At 34.4% G+C, this 17,784-nt stretch overlaps 1 protein-coding gene across 1 annotated transcript in view; it reads right to left on the reverse strand.

Annotated features, from left to right (window-relative positions):
* Positions 1–1,844: 1,844 nt before the first annotated feature.
* Positions 1,845–17,784, reverse strand: part of SYT6 (synaptotagmin 6) — a 68,694-nt gene continuing 52,754 nt past the window's right edge. Inside the window, exons 5-7 of the mRNA XM_032218584.1 lie at positions 15,903–16,074; positions 14,246–14,396; positions 1,845–1,916 (exon numbers count right to left, since the gene is read on the reverse strand). Coding sequence (XP_032074475.1) covers positions 1,845–1,916; positions 14,246–14,396; positions 15,903–16,074 — 395 coding nt within the window. The remainder of the gene's footprint in view (positions 1,917–14,245; positions 14,397–15,902; positions 16,075–17,784) is intronic.

Raw genomic sequence — 17,784 nt, forward strand, 5'->3', positions numbered from 1 at the left:
TCAGTGAAACCAGATGTATTCAAGTTTTCCTAACGCTCATTGTGCTTAAATATTAATTCCCAGAAGACAAGTAAATTGATTTCATGCAATGAAAGCTTTGGAAAGTTAATGCTCTAAACTGAGATCATCGATATTTGTATATTATGTTTCTTTTAAAAGTATTGGTTCCATAGGTGGATTAGCAGAGCTCTATTCATGCCAAAACTTTACAAGCTTCATCTTTCAGCAGTGTCAACATTAAGTCTTCATCACTGAGCAATGTTACAAATGGTTATTGATAATTCTGGTATTGTAGTAACCACATGTCAGCAGCCTGGCCACTATGACTGCCACCTTTCAGTTGTTCGGCAACAGCATAGAAGCAGGTACATAAGACATAGCAGGTACCAGGATGTTGAAGATAATGAAAGTGCAAGGCTTGAGCTGAAGTAGATTTAATATTAACTGACTTTTGGTATTTGCATTGGGGGGGAAAATACTTGCCAAAATGTGCAGCAAAAGTTTACTATGTTTGGCTATGAAGGGACCAAGGGTTTTTGCATGTCCCTGGAGAAATTAAAAAGAACGTTTAAAAATGATTCTCGAAGTAGGAGAGAAAAGATAATGATAAATTCCCAGAAAGACCCATGTTAATCTAGTGCAGCTAACTTGATTGCTGTATTTAAATATTAAAAACCGGCTGTAAGCACAGGCAAGAGAGGCAAACACAGAAAAGTATTTTGAGCAATGGTGGGCAAATGAGAGTAAAATTACATACAGCACCAGCATGCCATTATTAGCACCCTCAAAATCAGATGAAGATAAATGACCTGTGACAACCTTGTGATTTAATAAAAAGGAAACAAAACTCTATTAGAAATAATTATTGTGAAAACGTTGTAAATGTGTAATCTTTCATTTTTGCAGGGCAGAGAAGTGTAAAAGTGTAAAAGATGTTTTGCCCTGTTTGAGATTCCAAATGTAAAGAAGTTAATTTTTAAAATAATTGTGGCAAACTAATTTAATTCAGTGTATTTGCTTCTTGACAAAACCTGAACCAAATCACAATGAAAAAAGACCTATCTAAATATAACAATTTTAGCGGGCAGGCGGGGGGGGGGGGAGGAGAAATGGCAAATCAATATATAAAAGAGAAATAGTTAAAAAAAAGTTCACAAACCTGTAATCAGTGCAGAACTGCCACAGGAGTTCACAGGACCTTAAGCAGCTGAATTCATGCAAAAGGCTCTTTCAAAAACACAACTACAAAAAAAATGGATCATTTCTCCCTGAGGAATTAGCAACTCTTTAAAATATACAGAAGGACAGGCTGGGCTGTATTTCACAGATTCCATGAACATCACAGCATGAATAAGAAAAGCTGTAATGTCTCACTGATCACAATAACAAAAGGGTGTTCACATGTCACAAGGAGACTAATCAAGGCCTTCTCATTTTTCATTCTGCTGTCTCTTTTAAATCTGCATGCTGATGGGCAGAAGTACAACAGCTCTCTATTATTTGTCACTTTACATACACACAAATAACTATTTTACATGTTATTTTATAGGCCAGAGTTCCAGCCTATGCCTTTTCTTTCTTCTTTTCTTTTCTTTTCTTCTTAGCAGTCATATCCAAAAAGTGAAAAAACACAAAGTACATCACCTTGAGAGAAAGAAATAACTAAGACAAACATCACTGTAAAAGGGCTTGGTGCCTTTTTTCACTGTGGAAACAAGGAATGTCTGATCCCCATTCTTCTGTTACTCAGCAATAGGTTGAATCAGAATTCAAGACCCATGGAGAAAATATCAGAGCAAAACAAAAAGAATTTGGTTGAGACCCAATATTCACCACTTGATGGATCATGGTGTTGAAGGTGGTTTGGGAGAGGGGCAGGAACTTTGACTATCAAAGCTGGCTGCACGGCCATGCCACTGTGGAAAGAAAAAAGGCAGCTGATTTTTTTAAACAACGTCATAAGCAATTCACAAACTAACTTAGTTCCTCTATCTGTGTTTAGACACCAATTAAACCCCTGCATAAGTGGGTAGTCTCATTAGTTTAAATTTAAGAGAGGATCCAATTACATTCATGCATTTCTTTCCATGGACCTAGTGGCAATCTCCATTAATATGCCTGCAGGAGTGTACACACTTGAAAGGAAGTTTGGATTGGATTCAGGCTTAATCATGCTTATAGTGAAACCAATAAATAAGTGGAGGAAAATAAAAAAGAACTACTGGTTTAAATGTTCTACGCTAGGGATGATTAAGTCTGGATTTAAAATATATTGCTTTCCTAAATGGAGATTAGCATTTCTGGGATTTTTTTTTTACTTTTACTTTTTTTTTTGCACTATGAGAATAAATCAGTAATGTCTACACTTTGCTGAATTTAAAAATTACAGTAGAATGTGTAAAATGGGGGAAAGACATGATGTAGGCCAAGAGGGATTATGTTTCTTGCTCAGCTTCTCATTATTAAAAAAAATACATCTTCTGAAAGCTATAAATGGAATTGAGAAGATGATGTCTCTGGAGAAGGCTTTAGTAAAGATAGAGGGAAAGATTCACAGGTGTCCACATTGAATCATAGGATGGAAATTATTGATTCAGGCTCTGAGAAAGTTAAAGCTTATACTGGATAACAAACTGAACTGAAGCAACCAAGTAAAAATTTCAATGTGCTAGTGAGCATGCCTAACACAATTTACAAAATCGTAATTACTGTTATGTATTTTCCCCCCAAATTTCATGTTTATATTTGAAAAAAACCCAGTAGAAATTCTTATCCACAGGTTTTCTGTTACAAAGACAAAGGTATAGACAGAGATGATGGAAAAAGGTGGCCTCTCTAAATGCAAAAGGGATACATTAAAATATTCTTTCTAATCTTCTATATTCTTCTGCATGTATTTATGTATGTAAGTTTGGTGTCATTTTGTATTACTTGGCATTTTTGGATGCTGCTGTTATTATTATTATTATCCTTTGGATGCTGACATTGTTTGCTGCATGGTGTTTTTTCTTTTGAGAGCAGAATCAGAATTTCATTTTAAAGTATGCCATTATGTATACAGAAAAAATGACAATAAATGTTATCTCTGTTCCTCTCCTCTCCCCTTCCCTCATCTCATCCCATTTCACCTTGACTTGCCCTATCTTGTATCATCTTATCTTGTTTTGTCTTTTTGTCCTATCCTATCCTATGCTATCCTACCTTATCCCTATTCTTTCCCAATTTTGTGGTCTTTACAAACATTGATGTCTTCACTCATAATCCCCAGATAACATAGTCAAAGTGTTGAATTGAAATATATCGAAAAAGTTTCAAATTACAGAAGGCTTTCCTATAACAGAAGGTCCTCATACTGAAAAATAAGAAAATCAAAGATACTTTTTAAAAGTCTTCTAAACAAAGTGGGAGAAAAAGAGGACGAACTGAGGGAGTGAGCAATGATACAGCAGCACAGAAAGGACATAAGCAGAGAAAGGGGGGGACTTTAATGATAACAGAATATTAGAAGGAAGGGCAAAACAAAGCCAATGTAGAGAAATCAATGCATATTAATAAGGCAGAATAAGGTCCCACAGAGACCTTATCAACAGAATACTCTGCAAATATATTAGGAATAAGTTATTACAAAGGAGGGGGGAGATGGAGAACTGAATTCTATGCAAGGGTAAGCAAAATGATGGATGAATGATCAGCAAACTAAGATTACTTAGCAGAAAAATGTGCTGTTGAATGAGAAGAATGTAGCATGAGTAAATATGAGATTTGTGCTAAAAACAGTTGACAAATTGGTAAGGACTTAGAAAATTTTTTAAATGAAACAGGGAAGGCCTCAATTTGTCTACAATATTATTAAAAAACAACCCCTCAAAGCAATACAAATCAGAAAATAATACAATATGATGACCATAGGGGTTAAAAAGGTCTATCCCTGTAGGCCTGATTACCTTAAAAAAACCTGAGGTAGCCATAATCTATCCATAATTCTGTAGATTAGACATTCCTATGAGACCATCATTCAGAAATTACATTCCCAATGATGACTAAATTCCTAAGTGCTGCTACCTTTGTTTCATATTTTACTTTAACCTGGATCATAAATCTTAGTCTCTGAGCCTCAATCCATTCCTCCTCAATCCATAATGAATGAATAATAAGTAAGTCTGCTCCTGCACAAAAGCATTATAATGTAATTGAAATATCTGTGGAAACATTGACAATAATTGCTATATTAGTGTTAAAACTAATTTTATGTACGTTTTTACAGTGTAATACAATAGGAGATAATATAATTACAAAAAGATTAAAAGGCTTCACTTAATATTAAAAATTAATTTGAAAATTAAATTACACACATACATACACAGTTTCTGTCAATTCTCTAAACTGGCGTCTCTGCATTTATTGGGACCATACTCTCAGAACCCCTTTATTCATATGGCTTGAAATACAAGGTATACACATAGCAGGTCTTCTTCTAATGTTTTTAGCATTGCCTGGAGAAATGCCTGCTCAACCTTTGCCCTCCTGGATAATTAAATCAGTCAGATAATTAAGGGAAATAATTGCTTGATTGAGGGAAAAATGTTTATCCACTTTTTAAGGACACTATTAAAGAAACCTTCAGTTGATCTGGAAGTAACAAATAGATCTTTTCTGATTAAGCCATTATGTTCCTCATGTGCTGGTCAACATCCATATGAAACCACTGGGGGAAGCTATCTGAATCTTTGAGTAGAACTTCTGGTAGTATAGTGAGAGCAACTATCTTTACCGATTCTTGCCATTTAACTTCAAGTAAGTAAATATTTTAAATATGATCTAAGTTTGATAACAGGCTAAAAGTAAACAAGATGAAATTAAAACTGGACAAGATGGAAATGGTCTTCGTAAATAGAAGCCCAAAGTTTTATGTTGATATTCCATGTCTTTTCAATGGAATTACGTTCTCCCTGACAGACCAGAACCAAAATCATGGAATACTTCCTGACTCTCAACTGATTTTAGATTCTCAAATAGCGGCAATAATCAAGATACGTTTGTACAAATATATCTGCTACATCAGATATGATTATTCCTAAATTGATTTGATGTGGCAATTGTTATCCATGACTTGGTTAAAACTTAGTGGTGGAACTATTTTGGAATAGTGTAGCTGGTTCATAATACAAAATGCTAAAAGTGGTACAGGTTGGTACAGATTATAAAAGGGACAGATTACCAACATTATACTTTTTAAAGAGCAAACTGTGATCATTTAATACATCATGAAATTTCAGTGCACTTCAACAAGTTTCCTTATCTTATCAGAAGATGTTTGCCCTTAAGTTATTTCTCATTTTACTATACTGATGTGGCAATATTTTTTTTTTAAATTGACCTATATCAAATCTAAATTTGATTTTCAATTATCTAATTCTTAGATAATACAATTTAGTAGGCTCCATTTCCTAGACATAAAGTCATTGCTGAAACTGAAAATCAGATCAAGTGTGGAAGTAAATAGCATTGTATGGCATATGGCAGAAGCATACTTACAGGGATGTTCATTATACATTACTGGCAATCTGTTTTGCAGTTATATAAAGCAGTTTCAAGTAAATGTTATGCAAGTTTCTCAACAAAATTACTTTTCAATCATGGCACTTGGAAGGGCTTCCCTTTAGACCAGGAGAGTCAAATTCGCAGCCCGCGGGCCAGATGCATCATGCATTGGCCACACCCTTTTTTGTTTTAGTGAAAGGGGGAAAGTCACAATATGTCACGTGATGACACTGTAACGACACAAGTTTGACTTCCCTGCTCTAGACTGTTCTCATCACTGGCAGTCTTCTAAACGGCATTTATGGAGAGATTTTGGATATGATTTATTTTTCCTTTGGTGTTTTACATTTTTTATTTTGTGTTAATTTTTATGTTATTATTATATTAATTATTTATATTTTGTTTAATGTTATTTGTGTTTTGCTTTTACTATATTAATTTTTTAAAATGTTAACTATTCCACTCTAGATATTTATTCTAAACTGTAAGTTGTACACTCTTCTGAATCTGGAGGCTCCAGCAGCAAATAAATATAATAATAACTGGTTAATTATGACTCATTGGAGTCATAACTTTCCCATTGACTTCGCATGTGGGAAGCTAGTTAGGAGCATCTAAAATCAAGATCACATGACAGACACAGCTTTGCAAATAAAACTGGACTGAACATTGTGGTAATTTTAATTCCACAGGAGTAATGGGTCCCAGATTTTTACACATCCTTTACTTTAGCAGATTTTAGGTACTTTGATTAAAAAGTAAGTTCTTGTGTATAATGTATTGTTTGGGCTAACATGAGGGTACAAACAGATAAACCCAACTTTCAGTAGTATATAACAATTATAATAATTATAATAATAGCAATTATTAACTAGACACAAGCTGAACAGGACAGCTTGAAAAATGAAAAAGCTAATGACTATTTACCATGCATTACATTGGGAGAGTTTTATTTACAGATCTGTGGGGAGACAGTGTACAGGACATCAGCAAGAGGCAAGGATGACAAGTGACATGTCATTGCATCATCACACAAATTATGTAAAGGACTATTAAGACAGCAGTCCCTAACCTTTGTGGCTTGGCAGTCTGGCTGAGGGAGGGAAAGGGGAACCTGGGAATGTGAACATTGGGCTGGCATGCAGCTCAACTCACACAAGCAGTGGGGCTGGCGCACGCATACATACATGTACAGTTAACTTTCAAAGTTTGGCTGTCTGCACCCATGCTTATGTGTGCGTCAGCCCGCCACTCACACAAGTTGAGTTGCATGTTACTCACATGACTCAGTTGTGAATAGGTCACAGCCAGTAGTGGGCCATGGCCCAGAGATTGGGCACCCCTGCATATAAGAGATATATTTGTACAATTCTATATGAAAAATGTAGAATATGAATGTACTAGAGTGCATTTGTGGCCATATAAACATGATTGCATATTGTACATCTTATCTTTCATCCAAAAAAAGAGAGGTGAATTTGGTTTTCCTTCAGCATTTCACCTTCACATGTATCCTGTGAGGAGAGTCAGACTGAGAGAGAAGCCGCAATATAAAATCATGTTCATGATTATCTTCATGAATGAATGGGAATTTCAAGCCATCTGTCCCCAATCCTACTTCAACATTCTAGTCACTATACCACAAGGTCCCTAGAAAGAGATACAGTTTTCTCTCCTTCAATGTCTTTCATTTCAAGAATGCAAGGGGTAACAGAAGAGATGGTCTGTACGAATAGATGAATCTGTGCAGCGTACAAAATTAGTTTCATATTGATCTGCTGTTAATAAAATGAATTTCTCTTATACAAACTATCAACTTATAGAGTAAACATTTTTTTAAAAAATCTAAGAAGTAATTGTAAACTGTTTAGAACAGTTTGAGATTGATTCCATGTGTGATGATTTGTTTTTTAAAATGTTTTCATTGTTTTAAATACATAAAAGAAATTACTTTTAATCAAGTACCTGGGTTATCACTTGGTCTCAGAATAACACAATAGAATAATAGGATAACAGAGTTGGAAGGGACCTTGGAGGTCTTCTAGACCAACCTTCTCATTAAGTACTTGATGTATTTTTTAGAAAAATAAATCAGTGTCAAAGTTTGAAATTGCCTTATTAAATTGTAAATGTTTTATAGTGTTAAATTGATGCTAATCTGTGGCAATGTCAGATATAGCCAACCTTTTTCTACAGAAATCTTTGCTAGCCCTTTGCCATCAGGGTTTGTTTAATTATTTTTAGAAATTGTTATTATACTTTTAAATAGATCTCCTGTGTAAAGAATGACCCTTGTCTGATACCTTGGAATATTTGGAGGAAGGCAGCATCATAGTAGAAAGGGGATTGGACGGTTCTGCTACAGGCATCACTGCCTTGGGGGCATTCAACCCTGGACATTGCTGTTGGTAGAAATACATAAAGGGTCATTTGCAGATTTCAATAGGGCATAAGTGATTAGCACTTAGGAGTTGTTTCAGTTTGGTTGGGTTAAATCATACTCATTATAGACTTCCTCATCTGGTACCTTGCAAATATGTTAGAAGTGCAACTTCTAAAATTCCTTTGGCCATGTTAGTGGAAAGTTCAAGAATTACAACAACAATGCCCCAGAAGGTACCAGCTTAGGGAAGGATGATTACTAGAGACTGCTACCATAGTTCTAATGAAATTTACAGTCAGGCCACTGCAACCCAGCTGTTACTTTTTCCCATGCTAACTCCCCTCCCCATTTTTCTTGGATCATATCCTATGCAATTGCAAGATCAAAAAAATACCCATGAAACTTTAATCAAAAGCAAGTATAAAAATCTTTTTTGAATACTGACTAGTAATAATAATAATAAGAGAACATATGAAATACTATACATGAGAAATTTCAATCTGGCCACATTGTGAAGATTTTCTTTCTGCCACAGTTCATATGTAATATAAGAAAAAAGAGATAATAGAAATAAACTCTTACTATGGTAATTTGATGTACTCCTGTTAATCCAATATATACGGTACCAGAGAGCCAGCATGGTGTAAGGGTTAAGGTACTAGATTAGAAGTGAGCAGAGCCGGGTTTCCTAACTCTCCTTAGGTACAGAAACCAGCTGGGTGACCTTCACTCTCAACCTTGATCAGGTTCTGTGACAAGCCAATTGAAGTCAATGCATTGTGTTATGCATTGGTAAGTTTTTCTGGGAGAACTAGGAGAGAGCAGTGCAATAAGAAGCCAACCCTGTAACCATGCAGGACAAATGCTAAGCAAAACAACAATCCAACATGTACCAGATTAATATTGATTTCTAATTTCATGAAGAAAAGTATGGGTGTCAGATCTGCTTTGCAAAAATACAAGGGACCACATGACTTTATAAAAGAAATGAGAAACGTATAACTTTCTTTCCTGTTATCTAGTCATCATACAAATTTTTGCAGTTCAAATTTGTTAGCCCTAAATAAAAAAACACTAAGATTTTCAGTTCACATTCCAGAGTACTTCCATATTACTGAAAATTATGGTAAATCCCATCAATAGTTACATTGTAAATAGTCATTAAATTGCCAGGTGTTAAATAGGTTTATTTTTGGCAGATGTGAAGTGGTGTTTTCAACAACATAAAGGCTTGCAGACTTGGTCTCGGTTGATATATCTGGTTCATATTTTTTCACATCCACAAAGGAACAGCATATTGTGTTATGTTTGGTTTGGCAGTTTGGGATTTTTATTCATTTATTTATTCATGAAGGCTTCCCAATCCTGCATATTGCTCAGAATTTTTCTTAGCAGAAGGCGATCAAAGGAATACATGCTGTACTTGAATCTAAAGGTAGTGTCTTGTGATAGTAATTAGCACCCGTGAAAGCTTACATCTCAATGAGGGGAACAAAGTCCTCTATTTTTTTAATGTAGAATTTCCAGACACAATTTGCTATGTGACATCTGTAATTCTATCCTACAATTATCCTTTTTAATAGTCTAGAACTTTAGTCTCTTCTATTTTTTTCTCTTCAAAATAAAATATGACCAGTTTATTGTTTAGAATTCGGTTTTGGATTCTTTAAATCAAATATTCCATTCTTTCTAATTTCTTTCTGATTTTGATGGGTACCAAATTCTGTAGTGAAGAATTGAGTAATCCTTTAAAAATTACAAATGGTGATAGAAGGTGCTATAGAAGTAAAGAAGGACTTTGTAAAGTTCTTCCCCTTGCATTCAGGGAAAATTCTAATGGATCAAAGAATAAAGGAAAACATAAAAATGAAGGCAAATATTGAATCCAGTCCTTAGGTATGATCAAAACTTTATCTGGTTAATGATTTTCAGATGTCTTATACTACTAGAATGTGCATCCTTTTTGCTAGCAGATCAAAGCTTATTGAATATGGCAGCAATCCTATGTATATTTACTTGAGAGTAAACTTGGTTACACTTGGGGGGAATTATTATTTGAAAAAACACAGTAAAAGAAAGAATTTTCATCTTGTAATAGAGCCTCAATTAGTCCTGGCACATGATAAACACACTTTAAGTATGCATAAAATATATTATGAATATAATGTAGAATACATTGTTTTAATATTGCACATTGCATTTAATATTGCTGCTCAGGAAGTTATCAGGTATCATCATATTACAACTTACGGATATTTCAAGTTATATTTCAGCACTCAATTTTAGGTTACAATTATTCGTGAGCCTCTTTAAATAATGTGGGGGCGATCATTTTATCGGATGAGTACTCAATACAAAATATTAAAGGTGCAATTATGTATTTTTTCCCCATGACAGAAATTTGCTTTTATATAAACTGAAGCCCACAGTATCATTGTTGGGGTAAGAGGAAAGTGAAGGGCAAAGAACTGAGCCTTCTAGTAGCCACTTCCAACCCCCTTTCCAGAAAAAATGTTGCCATTGGAAGCATTTTAGTTGGAGACCAAAAGATGGAAGCATCCTTTTTCAGGTGCCAAACCAGAGTGGAGTCTCATAAGCTTTAGAGCAGGAGAAATTGAGCTGCATACAATGTGCTTGACCTTTAGTTTACGGAATAAAAATATAAAATATGATTCCTTCCAAGAGAAGTTAGAATAGCTTGCTTTTGGAGATTCTCAGTCATCTAGGTCATGGTTGTCCCAAAGGTGCTTTTTCAAGAGGCAACTGGACTTTCTTGTCCTTTCCTGAAGACATTTAGTTTCTCATGGATGAGAGACTAGTAGCCAGTACAGGTTTGTTAAAAACAGATCATCCAAACCAATCTTATTTCATTATTTGATAAAGTGACTAAATTAGTAGACCAGCTTAATGCTGTCAACATAGTATACTTAAACTTCAGCAAGGCAAGGCACTCAACAAAATAGAGCACAACTTATTTCTTGGTAAACTAGAAAAATGTGAGATAGATAGTATCATCACCAGATGCATTTGTGACTGGCTGACAAGCCATACTCAATGAGTAGTCCTAATGGTACTACTTCTACTTGGAGGGAAGTAAGCAGTGGGGTACCCCAAGGTTCTGTTTTAGGCCCAGTATTCTTCAATATCTTCATAAAAGAATTAGATGCGGGAATAGAAGGGGGCCTCATCAAATTTACAGATGACACGAATACCCAATACCCCAGAAGACAAGCTTGGGATCCAAAAGATCTTGAAAGACTTGAACAGTGGACCCTATCCAACAACATGAAATTTAATGTGGAGAAAAGCAAGGTTTTACATTGAAGCAGGACAAACCAAAGTTACAAGTACAGACTAGGTGAAACCTGACTACAAAACAGTGATTGTGAGACGGACCTTGGAGTCTTAGTGGATGATCACTTAAACATAAGCCAGCAACTAATACAATTCTTGGCTGTATAAACAGAGGCATAGAATCAAAATCATGTGAAGTATTATTACCATTTTATAAATCCTTAGTAAGATCACACCTGGAATATTGCATTCAGTTTTGGTCACTACATTACAAAAATGATATTGAGACTTGGAAAAAATGCAAACAAGAGTAATTAAGATGATTAAAGACCTGGAGACAAAAACAAAAGAAGAATGGTTGCAGGAATTGGGTATGGCCAGTCTAGAGAAAAGAAGGGCTAGGGGTGACATGATAGCAGTATTCCAGTATTTGAGGGACTACCACAAAGAAAAGAACTGAGCTATTTTCCAAAGTATCAAGGCAAGAAACAATGGATGTAAACTGATCAAGGAGAGAAGCAACCTGGAATTAAGGAGAAATTTCCTAAGAGTGAGTACAGTTAGCCTATGGAACAGCTTGCCTTCAGAAGGTGTAGGGGCTTCATCACTGGAGGTTTTAAAGAAAAGACTGGACAAACCACCAGTCTGAAATGGTATAGGCTCTCTTGCTTGAACATGGGGTTGAACTAGAAGACCTCCAAGGTCCCTTTCAGCTTTATTCTGATTGATATTTTTTATATATACTACATAAATGTACATATGCATATACAGATACATATAATTAAAAATTTAAAATATGAAGGTAAAAGCTAACACAAACTAATAAAGTAAGGAAGAAAAAAGAAATCAAAGGAACCATTCTTTCTAATCTAATCAGAAACACTTATTCAACTCCTTAATCACATTTCATTTCTTGGGATCTCTTCGCTGATTAAAAAAATACTATAATGTGTAAATATTTTGATTATTATTTCCTAAAACTATTTATACCCAGACAACACAGTTTAATTGAAAAAGAAACATTTATTCAACTCCTTCTCTGACCTCTAAATTTAATTCTCCAGTCTGCCCTAATCTTCAGTTTGGGATTCTTTGGATGTGTTGGATTACAAATATACTTTTAGGAAACTATATAGTAGAAGGTGAACAGAAGGAGGAAGGGAATTTTTTTAATAGCAAATGGCTATAGTATATTGTTCTGGAAATTGCAATGAACAGCAGCTGCAATTTTAGAAATGTTGCTTCTAGTCTGCAGAGCTGGACTTCAATAAAAGAAAGCAAAAGCCCATGGAAGCCAAGTTGTTTTTTTTTTAATTTGCATCTGGAAAATATATTTGGTTCCCTGGGGCAGCAAGGTAATTCAACTATTTATGTATTCGATTTAATGAACAAGCTAGATCTTGTTTAAATGAGTTTCTGCTTCAGTGGAGATTCCAACCCCTCCTTCAGAAAATATCCGCATCAATTCTTTTTGCCTTGCTTGATCTACTTCTAAAAGAAAAGAACAACATTTGGGGTGGGGGGGGTGTCTGATATAACGGTGGGATACAACACATACATGCATTTGAAGTGCTTATTTTAGAAGTACAACCGTTTCTTATCCCTGTTGGATCTTGAACAGCCTCAGATTCACAGATGACAGGAAGAGATGGGCAACTGGAGGGTGGGGGAGTGATGGGAAAGGCCTCCCAGTTTGTTTCCTGAATTTTAAGATGATTTATATAAACTGAGATTACTTCCAAGGACTAAGCTTCTTTTGTAAGCAACCAAAGGACGATCTCCACTTACTACATTACCATGCAAATCAGTTTGCTTTGTAACTTAAGGCTGTTTATTTTTTATATTTAATATTAAGCTATTATATTGGAGTAAACAATATGTGTTTTAATTGCACTTATTGTTTATTAAATATTTAATTCTGTATTGCTGATATGCTATATATTTAGTATGATGTTATATTAAGACATTTTTTTAAAAAATTCTTTCTTATGAGAAACTGCTTTGAGCTAGATGTTATTGGAAAATGAACATACAGCAGATACTGTATGTTCAAAGTTTTTTAAGGTATAATTTTTTTAAGGTAATAAAATGGCTTAATAATTTCATAAGGTTGTTGATTGTCTGACCAGGACAGTTTTAAATAAAGTTCTTCCTGCTTTGAATAAGTTGTTTAAACCAACTCTTGATGAATTGGCAAGCAATTTCTTCCCTGAAGTTCTTGAACCTTCTCAAACTAAATTTAGGATTACCTAAATCCTAATCCTAATTCAATCAAGACTCATATGGCTAATTCTGTCTAGAAGTTCTTTTCCTCAAAATATGTTTTGTTGGGTATAAAAAGAAAAGAACCTTAGCAGACATTCTAAACGTTTTAGTTTTTACAGTTTAGATTTCACACCCATTTAATGGATTAATATTATAAATTGATGGACATGATGACAGAAATTGATGTGAATGAAATTTGGATTAAATAGTCATTCTGACTGCAGGGACTGTAAAATCAAGATTTTACTGCATTGAAAAATAATCATTAAAGCTCTGGCATTAAATATTGCACTGTATATCTTTTATATATCTGCAAAATATATTTTCTACTTTAGTGGCTTTTTCTGTTATCAAATGACTCATTGCAATGAACTTCCACATCTTCTTTTTAGTTTATCCTATGGGTTTTAGCTTGTCATATCCATTTGTGACAAAGCAATCTTTAAGTATTAATTGCAGCTGGATTACTCATCATGCCACTGTTTCTGTTTGCAATAGTTTATTTAGAAAAAAAAAAACCATCTGCAGTCAAATTTTTGCTTAAATGCAATAGACCTCAAACATAGCAGGAACTGCCCAAGAGTTCTTTTTGCGTCTATAAATTTCCCACCAAACCATATAACATTTGTGGTATTCTTGTCTTATGGCTTGAGCCACAATTATTTCATTAATAAAGGCTTTAGTTGCAGGTTCCAGATTGTTTCTCTGCTTCTAGAGTATCTATTGTACATGTATTGAAAAAAATTATAAATCTGTACGTACCTCCTTAAAGGATTTCTTCACTTCTACGAGTGGATGCCAATGTGCAATTGGTTTACGTGGATAAGCCAACATTTCATTCCAATGGTCTCTGCCTAGTCCCTCAGCATTGTTTGCCACACGACAAACCCCAATAATTTCATTGTGGCCAACCCTGGAAGCAATAATCACATGTAGGATATGTTTTTAATACTTTTATTCTCTTTTGGCTCATTAACCCTGATTCCTTCTACTTCTTGATTGTCCATGAGTGAATTATCCTATGGAATTTCTTTTATTCAGTAGGATTAGTCTTTCTGGTTCTTCCACGTTTTTATTATTGCTTTATTTCTCTTTCTTGGTTCAATATATTTGGTGAGTAGGTGGTAACTTTTTCCACTGTTGATCTTCTATCTTAATATTTCTTCATATATTTCTCAAGTACAACTAGCAAAAAATGTGTATTTTAAATCTCTGCATAAAAGGCATTCAGTGTATTAATATTCCCAAACATATCCTTTCTAAAAGAATCCATACCAGTTGATTTTCTTCATGTCCATAAGTTTCTCTCTTCAAGTAGCAGCTAAGTGAGACATAGAAACTCAAGAAAAATGATATCTTATCACAGATTACCGTAATCTGATTTAGATGCTACACTAAACAAGAAAACTGAATATTAAACAAATAAGGGAAGCTTTATCCATGATTGTTCAGCATTAATTCTAGACCAGATCCTTGACCTCTTCCTCTCTAAAAGCCATAGAAGTATAAGCCAGTCTTTGTTCTCAGTCTTTCTTGTTACAAAAAGAATGAACTATGGACCTCAGTTCAAAAATAATATGGAGAAGCTAGACAAGGTTTGTGTATAGAGCTATAAAATCTGTGCTATAAAAATATGGACAACAAATAAAGCAAGAATATGTTCAATATTGTAGTGGTTGCCTAGATTTCTACAATTCAAATCTTGTTGACTTATCAGAAAGCCGTGGAATCATGTTAGACAAATAAGCAGTAGTGTAGTAGTCATATTCCAACAATTATATATTCAGTTGTAAAACAAAGATTCCAAGTCTCTCATAAAGAATCAGTTTCTGAATCTTCTTCCTCGCTATTAACACATGCTGTTGAAGATTCTATTTTATTAAACTGAGATTCAGAATCCAAATGGAAATGGGTGTCCAATTTTTTCTTAGGATTAGAAATTCCGTAGAAGGCATTAACTCTGACAAATTTTAAAAAAATGTAACAAAAAGAATTCCAACATGCCACCCCTGAAGTCAAAACCTTAGGTGAAACAGGTACAGTGACTTTATTATACTTGCAATCAACTGTTGGACTGTTTTTATAAGTAGAAATTCTAGGTGGAATATATCCTTTTTCTGAGATTTACCTGCATGTGAATTTTGAAAGGCCTTCTCTATAACTAAGAATTATGACAGAATTACAATTTTGTTCTGGTGATCAATATAATTTATCTCTATGGAGAAAACTAAACATGTTCTTATCAAAAAGAATGGAAACCCAGAACTATGTTCACCTGCTCAATAACACAGAAACAAGAATATACAGTATACAATTTTTCTGAGTACAAAGTACATGTAATTAAATGAATCATACCATGAAATGTGAAGGGGGGAAATGATTCAGATGGGATTTGGAGATTGCAAAAATGCTCACTTACCGATCATAATCCATAACTGATATAAGCAGACTGACTTGATCCATGTTCTCAGGAGGGATATCAAAAATTATTGCCTCATTATAGGTAGGATTAAGTGTATTTCTTTTTATAGTGGTTTTCTTCTTTTTCAGTCTCCTTCCATCACAGAGCAAAGATACTTTGACGTATGGATCTGGTGAACAGGGAAAAGCAAAAAGATTATAGAACACTTTCTAGTCTCCCAATAATTAAGGGAGTTCTCTGCAACATACCTAAAATTGGATGATAAACATAGGAAAGCAGAATTATGGTGGCAAACTTGCACTTTCAGCCTGCTCCTCTAAGTCAAACTCAAAACTGTATAATTTCATCACCACATTCATTTCACCTTTTTTGGTAACACTCTGGAAACGAGTTAAGATTATCGAGGTGCCATCCAGGGGCATACAAAAAGGTTCCCTCATACATATGTGCTAGTTATTCCTGACTCTAGAGGATGGTGCTCATCTCTGTTTCAAAGTCAAAGAACCAGCGCTGTCCGAAGACATCTAGGTGATCATGTGGCTGACATCACTAAACACCAAAGGTGCACGGAACGCTGTTACCTTCACACCAAAGGTGGTTTCTATTTTTCTACTTGCATTTTTACATGCTTTTGAACTGCTAGGTTGGCAAAAGCTGGGGCAAGTAATGGCAGCTTAATCTGTTACTAGGGATTCCAACTGCCAAACTGCTGATCTTTCAGATCCACAAGCTCAGAGGTGAAAAATGATCAGAAATTAAAGCTTGACAATATGGACCTCTTTTCATAAATTAGGATTCTTTTTTAATCTTTCAAATATTAAAATGAAAAAGAATTGTGTAACTAAGAATTATATCAAAATGACAATTTAAAAGAAAATTTAAAAAATGAGGGAAAATTCCTGAAAACGTTTCTCTGAAAAATGGGTAAGCTTACTGATCATGGCATGCTAGCTGATTGTTGAAAGGAATGAACATTGTTCTAAAGAGAAAGCAGAGCCAAATATTAGTTGGATCTTGGATAACAGCATCAAGCACTTCAAGAATGTGGTTCTGGTTCTGCTTGCAATTTTCACTTGGAAATGTTTTCTTAGCTAGATTTTTAAAATTCATTAAGAGTGTACTGTAGCTCAGTCACAACTATTTGCTTCAATCTATGGGACAGGGAAATCTTGAATTATCAGCTTTAAAATGTAATCCCAGTTCTCCACTTTAAAAAAAATCCAGTGGAAAATGTATACTTAAAGTATTTGAGAAAACAGGAAAAACTAATCGGCATTATTTTTTCTAGTAGAATTTAAATAGGCTGAACACCAGGCTAGATACCATGTGTTTTTAAGTATACCCCCCCCCCTTTTATTTATTTAGAAGGAGTGACTTTGTGACCATAAATCCAGGTCCAAAAGAGCCTTCTTTTCCGTGTACTTATTTATGTTTTGCTCATCTTCACACTATATGCAGTACTTCTATACAAGGATATCAACATCTTTGATTTATAGGCATTCCTTAGCTCCTTTGCTGTGTGCATATTTTCAACATCCCTTTTGTTATAAAGCTATATGTCAATGAACTGTTTTCATGAAAAGTAATTTAAATGTTTTATTTTTCAGCAGGGGAAAGAAGCAAAGAAGAAAAGAGAAAATAGGACAACAAGAGCTTACTAAACTGACTAGTAAATTCTTTCTGAATTTAGCTTCATCCCTGTTAATGTTCCTTACGCCTCTCAAGAACTGGTTTTGTCATCTGGACTTCAAGGGACCAAAGATATTCTAATATGGCTCTATCATTCTGTTTAATTTACTCTCTCTTATACTTGATACATTGCATTTTTAATATTGACTGTTTTTAATAATTGTTTTCATTTTTTAATTGTTTTATTTAA

Source organism: Thamnophis elegans, chromosome 5, assembly GCF_009769535.1.
Source record: "Thamnophis elegans isolate rThaEle1 chromosome 5, rThaEle1.pri, whole genome shotgun sequence".
Taxonomy (NCBI): domain Eukaryota; kingdom Metazoa; phylum Chordata; class Lepidosauria; order Squamata; family Colubridae; genus Thamnophis; species Thamnophis elegans.